This window comes from Podarcis vaucheri (genome assembly GCF_965113315.1).
Source record: "Podarcis vaucheri genome assembly, chromosome: 15".
In the NCBI taxonomy this organism is placed as follows: Eukaryota; Metazoa; Chordata; class Lepidosauria; order Squamata; family Lacertidae; genus Podarcis; species Podarcis vaucheri.
The window spans coordinates 28,027,725-28,039,418 of NC_138753.1; the positions used below are offsets into that span (position 1 = coordinate 28,027,725).

General features: G+C 43.6%; 1 protein-coding gene across 6 annotated transcripts in view; it reads left to right on the plus strand.

Annotated features, from left to right (window-relative positions):
• Positions 1-9,091, plus strand: part of LOC309519458 (NXPE family member 2-like) — a 33,250-nt gene extending 24,159 nt beyond the window's left edge. For 2 of the 6 annotated variants that reach the window (XM_082200463.1, XM_082200464.1), the window contains 6 exons: positions 1,304-1,411; positions 3,579-3,639; positions 4,269-4,965; positions 5,718-5,773; positions 6,110-6,325; positions 7,481-9,091. In XM_082200463.1, the coding sequence (XP_082056589.1) occupies positions 1,304-1,411; positions 3,579-3,639; positions 4,269-4,965; positions 5,718-5,773; positions 6,110-6,325; positions 7,481-8,016 (1,674 nt within the window). In that variant the 3' untranslated portion in view covers positions 8,017-9,091. Of the gene's footprint in view, positions 1-652; positions 673-1,303; positions 1,412-2,669; positions 3,640-4,268; positions 4,966-5,717; positions 5,774-6,109; positions 6,326-7,480 lie in introns of those variants that run through there. The other 4 variants (XM_082200465.1, XM_082200467.1, XM_082200466.1 and 1 more) reach the window with 4 other exon arrangements.
• The last annotated feature ends 2,603 nt before the right edge of the window (positions 9,092-11,694 follow it).

Consider the following 11,694-nt stretch of genomic DNA (forward strand, 5'->3'; position numbering starts at 1 on the left):
CCGAAACCTGGAAGTAACCCGTTCCGGTACTTCCTGGTTTCGGTGGGTCCGTTGTAGCCTTATGAGGCTTTGCCCTCGGGTGGGAAAAATATTGCGCCTGGGAAAGGGAAGTGGGAGTCAACAGACACTCAAGGAATAGTTTCGGAGAAAAGGCTTTTATTTCTACCATCCATGAACTGGTAGAAGGAGCAAGTGTGATAAGTCACAAAAAGCATGCACGAGTTCACAATCATGTGCACAAGCATATATACCCCTTCCAGTTCCCTCCTCCTTTCTCCTCCTTCAGGAGTCCTCTGAGCATGAACAGAAAGCTGTCTTGGGACTATTGTGGACTCTTGGCAGGAAAGGGGGTGAGGGGGTTTTCAGAGTGTTCCCGTTGTTTCATTCTTGTGCTTTGGCATGGTTCCCGGAGAGAAAGCAAGTTGCAATGTGGTTCTGAGAAAGGCCTGAGAAGACAATGGGCTCTGTTCTCTACCTTGTTGCAATCTTTTTAGTTACAGCAAGCGGAATGTTTTGATGCTTAGCTGCTGAGAAAATGATTTTGAAAAGCTTTGAGAAGCTTTGAGCCTGCTTTGGGGGGGGGGGTGACTTCGGGCCTAGGTGAGGTCACCTGTCCTCACCTTCCTTCACCGTAACCTGAAAAAATGCAACCTGAAGCGTCTGTAACCCGAGGTATGACTGTAAATGTAACCAGCCATCTCTGTGGGCCTCAGTGTCGTCTGTGTGTGTGTCAGCCAGTATGTTGTGTTGTTGCAGACAGAGTGGCTCCAGGACTCCAGTTAATCAGTAACCAAGATCTGTGCCTCTGTGAAGACTAAGATAGCTGCTATGAGCACTCTGTGTATGCTCTTTGACTACGCTGTTTATGAACAAGTTTATTTTCTTCAGTAAACCTTTATTCTGTTCATGAAGAAGACTCTGCTTGATTAATTTACTGCTGTGTGATATGTTGGAGGGTATGGGGCGATCTCATGTTCATTAAAGGGGGCAGCAACCTCAGCAGCTTTTAAGAACAGGTTTCCTCTCATAGACAGCTATAAAGCTATTACCTGGACATCTTCTCACACATTTACGAAGCACTATTTCTGTGTTTACTCTTCTTCTGATGCCTCTTTGGGAGAAAGGTTCTGCAGAGGGTAGTAATGTGTCCTCACCAGGGGGAACTCAAGCATGTAAAAATGAAATTGGTTTTTACCATGAATTTCTATTCAGTGCTTGAATTCCCCTTCAGCCTAAAAGCAACATTCAGATATGCTACACTGATAAGAGTTGAAATCAAGAGTAACTCTCTCCTCTCACACAGCTGATCAGAATGCTTTTAGTGCAGATCCTGAGGCCGCCAACTTTATTGGCCCTTGTCCTGGGAACAGTCCTTGTCCTCAGCTACACCTTCCACAGAATGGAGACCAAGGTAGGAATCATTCCTCACCCAGTTTTTTCTATGAAAATAAAATGTTGGCAAAGCGAAAGAGTGGAATATAAAGTGCCTTAAAGAGGTTTTTTTTCCTTTTTAAAAAGAGGGTCACTCCCTGATGTTACATCCAATATGTGTTTAGTGCCTGGTGACCCTTAAACATAAAGTGAGCATCTCAACTGGAACTTAAATAAATAAATAAGAGAGAGAGAGAGGAGTTTTCACCACAATATTAATTTAGAGTTCCCAGAGGTATGATCATGTTAATCTGGAGCTGCAAAAAACAAAACAAATCAGCACCTTAAGAATCTAGCAAATGCATTGCGGCATAAACGTCTGTGGATTTAAGCCCATTTCATCAGATGCATGAAGTGAAATCTTTGTAGGTAGGGTTATATATACAGTGGTACCTCGGGTTACATACGCTTCAGGTTACAGACTCCGTTAACCCAGAAATATTGCTTCAGGTTAAGAACTTTCCTTCAGGATGAGAACAGAAATTGTGCTCCGGCGGTGCGGCAGCAGCGGGAGGCCCCATTCGCTAAAGTGGTGCTTCGGGTTAAGAACAGTTTCAGGTTAAGTACGGACCTCTGGAACGAATTAAGTACTTAACCTGAGGTACCACTGTGTACACACACACACACACACACACACACACACACACACACACACTGTTGAATGGCAATGTGATGCAAAAACTACTGTCATTATAATAAGAGATTAAATGTATGCAACAAATGTAGCAATTTTACCAGGGCTTTTTTTCCAGCCAGAACGGTGTACCTCTCAGTTGGGCCAAGGAAGTGGAGGGAGAGACCTGACCAGCCTCAGCAAAGCCCTGCTGTGCCTCTGATTCATGAGGAGACCCTCCCAGGAGGCCAAAGGGGACATCCACTACGAGCTCTGGAAAGGGTCTCCTTGCAAGTTGGAGGTGCAGCAAGGCTTAGCTGAAGCTCTTCAGCCTCCTGGCTAATAGTAGAGGCGTGTGAAAGCTCTGCCTCAGCTGGGCAAGCCCCCCCTCCACCATTCTGGCTCACATGAGCCAGAAATGCAAGGTAGGGATTCATTCAGCTGCTCAGATAAGGTGCAGAAGGCTCCCCTCACCTCAGCTGAGCAGCCTCAACAAGCTTGAAGTGAGTTTTCTGAGGGAAGTGTGTTCCAGCACCCGATGTCTGGGGGAAATGCACTGAATGTTACAATTGCCTTGCTTGTTTGTTTGTTTTCTAGTATTTATATTTTATCAACGTGATTTCAGTTAAAAGAAATAAAGTGTTGGAAAGAAGGAAAAGTGAGAGGGAGAAAAACAACAAGGATACATATAAATGTGAAAATATACCCAAAAAGAAGAAACAGTATACAATATCCCCATACATTCATGTATAAATTGCTATAGCGTTGTTGTCCTAGTGCTTATGAAAATGTTAATAGCCTACTACATTTTGTATAAACTCATTCCAAGTGTTCTTGTATTTATCCACACAGTGTCTGCACCTGTAAGCTGTCCGTTCATAAATTGCCTTGTTAAATCAGACCAACTGCCACGTAATCCAATATTTAGCTTTCGGTTGAGGCCAATCAGAGACCTCTGGGATGCATGGAACTGTGTGTGTTTGTGTGTGAAAGTGACCCCCTTCCCCGGTCCTTTTGCCCCTGCCACCTGATATTTAGGGATATACTGCTTTTGTATATGGAGTATCACAGACCATTACTTACACCAGAACTGCATGAAGCTGACATCTCCTCTTAAAAAACAAAGTTGGCATTTTTGCCCATCACCATATTAAACATCTCTTGTTACATTGTGCCAGTTCACCTCTTTGAAACAACCCCTCCTGTGCTTTCACAGTTTAGCCAAATCCAGCCTGAAGATGTATATATGTATTTATTCAGCAAGTTATAAGAGGAAAGTGGGAATCTATCATTCAGTGCCATTGAATTGTGAGGGTATTGGCTTGATTCTGCCTCCAGAAATCAGTGGCCTGAGAATAAACTCCCCCCACCCCTCTGTTTGGTGATTCAGGATGAGAAATTATTTTGGGGAACTAGGGAAGAACCCACATTTTGGTTTCATCATTTCCAATTTGCTGCAAATGAACCCATTGGAGCTGAGGCAGTGTCTCTGTGCTCACCCTTGAAATTATTTATTTTTAATTCCACACTCAAGTTTACCATCTTTGGAGGCCTTGGGAAGCAATTTAAAGAAAATGAAGTTCCTGCAGGTATTGGTAAGCATTTTCTTGTTAATTTTGTAACCACACCAAGCATTATATCAACACAACGCATTGTGAACAATGTTAATTTTCAATAAAGAAAATATGTGGTGCAGCTTATTCCCTACCTCTGTTTCCCAGATCCTTGTAAATTAAAACATTTTTAAGATGATGGAGGGATTGCAACTTGGTGGTAGAACAGTAAGACCTAGGACACAAGTAGGCAAACTAAGGCCCGGGGGCCAGATTAGGCCCAATTGCCTTCTAAATCCGGTCCCGGAATCAGTGTGTTTTTACATTAGTAGAATGTGTGCTTTTATTTAAAATGCATCTCTGGGTTATTTGTGGGGCATAGGAATTCGTTCATTCCCCTCCCCCCCAAAAAAATAGTCCGGCCCCCCACAAGGTCTGGGGGACAGTGGACTGGCCCCCTGCTGAAAAAGTTTGCTGACTCTTGACTTAGAATGACTGCCCAACATTTCCCATTAAAAGGACAACGTAGCAGCTAATGTGAAAAACCATCTGCTTGAGGCCCTGCAGAATCTACACCAATATACAGACAGTCCATAATACTGGGCTACGTGCACTAAGTGTCTAATATAAGGTGGCTTCCTTTTTAATACTATTAAATGCTTCAATCACAGACAGCAGGAGTGAACTTTGGGCAATGAAAGATGGAACCCCGAGACATGCTAGAATGGAATGGGCAGAAAAGGACAAAGAAATTAAAGCTGTCCTTAGAAAACTAGACGACCTGATGCCCAGCATCACTTTCATTGATATCAATACCACCACAAGTGCTAAGAACAGCAAGGCCACCATCTTAAACTACAAAAGCTCTTACTGTGTTGGCGAGTATTTGATGGTTCGACTGGATTTATACAACTACTTGGGCAAGAGGAAGGAGTACGGAGGAGACTTCTTACGAGCGAGGATCTCCTCTTCAAGTCTTAGTGCTGGAGCTTCTGGGCACATCACAGACTATAGGAATGGGACGTACCTGGTCAATTTCACTTTATTTTGGGAGGGCGATGTCAGAGTGTCCATCTTGCTCATCCACCCCAGCGAAGGAGTTTCTGCACTGTGGGCTGCAAGGAAAAAAGGCTACGACAAAATAGTTTTCAAAGGCAAATTTTTAAACAAAACGTTAGATGTCTTCACTGAATGTGGATTTAACAAGACCACAAATGCAGAACTGTGCGAGTATCTAGATGAGCGAGACCAGGAGGCCTTCTACTGTGTGAAACCAAAATATGTGCCATGTGAAGCTTTCGTCCAGCTTTCGTCCAACAACAGACCCATCTCATACTTAACAGCCATAGAAAAGAGACTTTTAAACAGGTACATTGTTTGCTGTTCAAATGCTTTATCTTAGGGAAGTACTGAAAACTCCTATGGGATCCTCTAAAAGGTTCTTTGAAAACAAAATCTGAGTGATGATATCTTATCATCTCTGCTGGCCATGCTGGGAAGAAAATCTCCCTTGTTCCATCCATTTGCAGAACCAGGGAAGGTTTCTTCACAGACCATTAAGTGCACACCCTCCAATATTTCTCCAATGAAAATAGGGACATCCTATTCCATAATAATAATAATAATAATAATTTTATTATTTATACCCTGCCCATCTGACTGGGTTGCGCCAATCACGCTGGGTGGCTTCCAACACATATAAAAATATAATAAAACATGAAACACTAAAAAATATAATAAAACATTGGCTCAGGGGTTGCACAATCCCATGCCCTCCAACATTTCTCCCATGAAAATAGGGATGTCCTAAGGAAAAGTGGGACATTCTGGGATCAAATCAGAAACCTGGACAGCTTCTGTAAATCCAGTACTGTCCCTGGAAAAAAGGGATACTTAGAGGATCTGAAAGTGGCTTTTGAAAACAGGGAGAAGTTGTGCTTCCATCTCTTTTCCAAAGTTCGGTTATCAAAACAGTTACAAACAGGTGTTCCCACTCCCCTTCCAATGGAAGCTTGGCTCAAGTGTTGAGTTTCCAGCAGTAGCCATTAAGGTGTGTAAAAACCTAATTTGTCCTCATCTGCTTTTCTCTAATGAGTATTTTCTCTTTCTTGAACATCCAGTGTTGGAATTCAGATACCTCAGAATTTCGGGAACATTCGTGTCGTGCCCTGCAAAAGTAAGCTAGACTATCTGGTTCTGGTCACAACTTGAATGCAACAAATGACGAAATTGAGGGAGGGCCTGTATTTTTAATTGGTATTGTAAGACTGAGGGGTGCAATGTGGCAAGAACAGGACTATTTGAAAAAAGATGATGGGAGGGAGAGTTTGAAAGGGGCAAGAGAGAGAGGTCATGGGAAGGGAGAAAATTCAGTTATTGCTTAGGATGACTTGATTTCCTACAAAGATGAGAATCTGAATAGCCAATCACTTCCTGGAGAGGTCTTGTGTGGTCAGAGGCAGTATCAGCGACTACTTCCTTCTTCATCCTCTCATTTGTTATATTTCTTCAGCGAGTAAGGTGACGAGAGAGAAGTGCAGGATTGGGATGGCTTCTCCTGTCCCCAGCGGCTACGTTTTGCGCAACACCTGGCACCCAGAATTTTGCTCCATCCATGATTTCAGCACTTTGGATAAGATCCGTGCGAGTCTGAAGAGCAAAATGATTTATCTCATGGGGGATTCAACATCATTTCAATGGATTAATTACCTTACCAAGAGAGTGACAAGTACGTCCTGGCTGGGTTTTGGATTTTCTCACTCTTCGGAGATCCAAAATGTTGTTTTCCTTCCTTCCTTCCTTCCTTCCTTCCTTCCTTCCTTCCTTCCCAGTTTAGAAATTTTGGACTACACCCTCCTTTGAACAGCAGATCCCCAAGACCTGTTATTGCAATGGGCAGTTTCTTAAGTTTCCAAAGCAGCTTGCTTTGCAGAATGTGGGATGTGGGACTGTAGTTTCAGGCAGTGGTTTTCAGCCTCAGGTCCTCAGATGTTGTCGAACTACAACTCCCATCATGCCCAGCCAACTTAGTCAATGACCCAAATTGAAGAACACTGGCTTTAAGGAATGCAGCCCTCTATAGGTACACAAAGATAGCTGCGTAATTCTGCGGCGTTAGAGTCTTCATAAAGAGGAGTTTCCCTGCCTTCTTACATGAGATACAATCCTTGACATTTCCAGTTAAAGTATCTGGAACCATCTGCTTGCTAACAAGTGCTCTACCACTAAGTTATGGAGTCTTGGACCTGACTACCTAGTATTGTGAATGAGCTCAAGTGCTCTGAATAATTTTTGGGGAGGGAATGTTGTTGGACCCTTGGAAGATCAAGACATGTAGGGCAGAAAAGTTGTTCGCCCAAGGCATGATGGAAAACAGCAACAACTAGGAAAAGATAGACATAACATTTTACAAGGACAGGAAGAAACACCATGGACAGAATAATTGCTACACACAGGAAGAAAAAGGATATAGTTTGAATAATTCACCTGTTGATTTATAAATCATTTAATGTGTCAATAAAAATGGAAGGCATTAATATTGCAGTTGTTGTATAAGGGATTGTTATTTTGACTGGAGTGTAATTGAAATTAATAAGATTTGGGAATGCAGAAATAAAGTAAATCATCAAACCATCAATTCTAGCACACAGGGGGGCACCTAAATTATATAATTTGGCATCTGAATTGTTGGTATTAGTAATTGTATTATAATATGGCATTGTTATAATGGGGCTATAATTGGAATATTGTAATTGAAAACTAATAAAAATATTATTTTTAAAAAAAGCTGTCCCTTGGAACCATCACAACTTCCTTGCTATTAGTTTTCAAAACATTCCTATTAAAGTATTTCATTTCCTCTTTCCAACCTCTTCTTTGTTAGCGCTGAAGTACTTTGATCACCAAAGCGTTCCAGTCTTCAAGACACATGTGGCTTTGGACCTGGAGAGGAACACATTCATCCAGTGGAAAAAACACGGATACCCCCTCGTGACAAAGTCATTCTATTCAGTGAAAGATCTGAATTACATTGCTCGGGAAATCGACCAAGTAGCAGGGGACAGCGACACAGCCATCGTCATCGCTATAGGCCAGCACTTCAGACCATTTCCCATGGATCTCTTTGTGCGAAGGGTTGTAAACATTCGCCGCGCCATTGAGCGCCTTCTCCTGAGAAGCCCTGACACGAAAGTCATTGTCAAAGCAGAGAATATCCGAGAAATGAATGCAGACTCAGAGCGATTTGGCGACTTCCATGGCTATGCCCAATACCTTGCCATGAAATACATTTTTCGAGGTCTCAGGGTTGGCGTAATTGATGCCTGGGACATGACTATCGCCTATAATTCAAACAAAGTTCACCCACCAGAAGAAGTGGTTTGGAGCCAAATCATGATGTTTCTAACATACCTCTGTTAAGAATGACCTTGGCCCTTATGATCAACGGAGAGAACTGTCTTGCCTGTTCAATTTGTGGCTGCTAGGCTGGTGACTGGAGCAGCCCGATGGGACCATGTGTCTCCACTCTTGAAGGCACTGCAGTGGTTGCTGGCCCAATTTAAGTACCAGCATGCAAACCTGCAAACAGCTTGGGATCCAAGTACTGAAAAGCACCTCCCTCAATATCAACCATCTTGGGCCCTACGATTGGCAGGGAGTCCACCACCGAATGCTGCCTAGTTGGCACTGATCCGTGCCAGGGGTCTTCTTGTTGGCAGTTTGCCATTTGTGGAATGCCCTCCCTGGTGAGATGTGTCTGCCACCCTTACTAACATTCAGGAAAACTTTAAAACATTCCTCTTCACCCCGGCTAAAAGATGCTGTTCCTAGAAACCTTAAATTATTAGCTGTGGAATCACTCTCAAATAGCGAATAATCAGATTGGGGGCAGCTGCTTCTGTGCAAGTAACCAGCAGGAAGCCTCTTCGCTAAATCTCAGTGAGAAACATGATCTATCACGTGAAGTCTCTTGGGAAACTTGAGCTTGTGTGTAGCATCCTGGTATGCATTTGCTAATAGCCTAATCTTCCAATCCCAGGGTGGCTTCCGCTGAGCCAGGTTACAACAACTGTTGCTCGGGCTGCACTAGATGAGCAGCAATTCAGCTTTTTATTCATAGGCAAAAGTACTGCACATGGCTGAGTGGAAACCAGAAGAGGGAGCTAAAGGCACTGAGAACAGACACTAAAATAGAACTCTGTATTGATTTCTAGTTGTGCAGCAGGGCTTGCCACCATTCTGTTTACCAAAATGTGCCTTTGTGCTTGTGCGGAATGCTTTTCGTTTGCAAAAGGAATGCTTCATCATACCTCTGGATGGCCATTGGGCTATTCAGTTAAACCCGGTGCCTGGCCCTTGTCTGTGTGTCCAGAAGCTACCTTGTCAGAAATATGGCTTGGATTTCAGGATAGAGAAATCTGTCAGCTTTGGCTTGCCAAGTTTCCAAGTTTCTTAAATTTGGTTACCTGCATTTCCACTACAATTAGATTTTTTTTTTTAAAAAAAGATATCCTCACGAAACACCATCAGCATATTAGTGTAGATTTCTCCTATTAAACATGTTTCCGTATGCAGTTTTGACCAATATACACATTCTTGCAAGCAACTTTCTCGAAAATAATGCATTTTGTATGTTACAGTGGTGCCCCACAAGACGAATGCCTCACAAGACGAAAAACTCGCTAGATGAAAGGGTTTTCCGTTTTTGCGTTGCTTCGCTAGACGAATTTCCCTATGGGCTTGCTTCGCAAGACGAAAACGTCCTGCGCTTTTTTTTTAAAGCCGCTTGAAGAGGAGCAGTTGCGACGGACCGTGCTTCGCAAGACGAAAAACATCACAAGACGAAAAGACTCGCGGAACGAATTCTTTTCGTCTTGCAAGGCATCACTGTATTTTTACTATTATGTGCACTACTCTTTGGAACTCCCTTCCCATTGATCTTCATCGGGTTCTTTTCTGTATTGGTTTCAGCAATTGTTTTTGTTTCCGCAAGCCTACCAAGGCATATAATTTTCATATATGTGTAGCAACTGTTTTAATTACCGTATTTTTCGCTCTATAATACGCACCAGACCAACAATCCCTCTTTCTCTTCTGGCTTCTGGGATAGCTGCACAGCCTGCATTCGCTCCATAAGACGCACACACATTTCCCCTTACTTTTTAGAGCAAAAGTCTTATAGAGTCTTATAGAGCAAAAAATACAGTATATTTTTAAAAATTGTGCTAACTTGTTTTTCATGTTTGTTTTTATCTGCATATATAAAGAAAGTTTTAGATTGTCACTCAGGTGCCTTCTGTCAAGGAAGCGACTTACATTTTTTATTAAATAAATAAAAATAAAATCAATGGCCTGGACCTTGAAGCTCTCTATTATCCAACCAGTTGTTTGATAATATGTATTACGGACTCTCTGCAAAACTGGATGAGTGTGTGCAGAATGTGCTGGAAAAAGATCTCCGTGGACCAGAAGGGGTGTGGAATAACTTTTGCTAAACCTCCTCCGGAAGAAATCATCACCTCCCTTTTTTACACATGTCTCTAAGAGGTGCCTCAAACTAAGGCAGGGATTGCCAGTGTGTCACCCATATACTCCTTCCTTGGTACCCACAAGGTCTTCTCCACCTGCTGAAGTTTGGAGTTGTTGTTTTAAAGCATTCTGTTGTAGCTCATAGAATAGGTGGGTTGAGTAGCACAAAAAGAATGTGCTGTTTTGGCAGATACCGTATTTTTCGCCCTATAGGACGCACTTTTTCCCCTCCAAAAATGAAGGGGAAATCTGGGTGCGTCCTATGGGGCGAATGCAGGCTTTTGCTGAAGCTTGGAGAGCGAGAGGGGTCAGTGCGCACCGACCCCTCTCGCTCTCCAGGCTTCAGGAACACATCCGCAGCGTGGGGAGCCCTGCGGGAGGTCCTGCAGGGATGTCTGGGCTGCGGATAGCAGCCTGTCACCCAGCGCGAGGGGCACCCTGAAGCAAAGCGCCCCCCGCGCCCAGCAGACATCCGCAGCGTGGGGAGCCTTGCAGGAGTTCCCCACAAGGCTCCCCACGCTGCGGATAGCAGCCTGCCGCCCAGCGCGAGAGGCGCCCTGATGCAAAGCGCCCCTCGTGCCGGGCAGACATGGGCCAGCCCCACAAGCTCGGGGGACAGCAGGGAGGCGCAGCGCCGCCATCCCGCTGTTCCTCGACCTGGTTCGGTTTCCCCGACCTGCTTTTGGGGGACAAAATAAAGGAATTTTTTTTCCCCTTTATTTCCCCCCAAAAAACTAGGTGCGTCCTACGGGACGAAAAATACGGTAGGTTATGCCAGCCTGATCCTGGTACTAGATCTTCCAGTGCCAGGATTCTAGGAATTTAGCTGTGACATGGGATAGCCCCATTATCGACTAAAGTAAGTGACCCCAGGGTTCCACCCATTTGCAGGTAACGCCTTCTGAGCTAGGAAGGCATTTGGGGAAGTTTCTAATGTGTGACATTTTAATGTATTTTTAATCTTTATTGGAAGCTGCCCAGAGTGGTTGGGGAAACCCAGCCAGATGGGTGGGATACAAATAATAAACTATTATTATTATTATTATTATCATTATTATTATTATTATTTTATTATCACCTAACGGAAGGTATGTATGTGGTGGTTATTGTGCAGAGAGGTAATCCTGCATATCCCCAGGGGGTCTTCGTTCCCCACTCACCATTATGTTCAAAGTTGATACGCAGAAAGCAGCAAAAGGAATTAGAAGAATGAATGAAGCCGCCTTGTAACTTGGTTGAATAGGCTTGGGCATGGAGACATCATGAACTATGGACTAAAGCTGTCCAGATTAAATTTCCTTATGTACTTAAGGGATATTGATATCGACAATGGGTTCTTTCATGTGCTTGTTGATAGTTTCCAAAGACTCAAGCGACGCTGTTGTAGTAATGCCAACCTTTTGGTGGCTTTTGCCTCAGGCCAATTTCACTAAATATCCACACCAGCCAAATTCACACGCAACCTGGTTTTGCTACTGGGGACAATCAGCCTCTGACCTCAGAACTGACCCGGTTGTGTTTCTGGCTAACTTTGACTGTTTAGCTGATTTTTCAAGGCCTGTGTCTTCT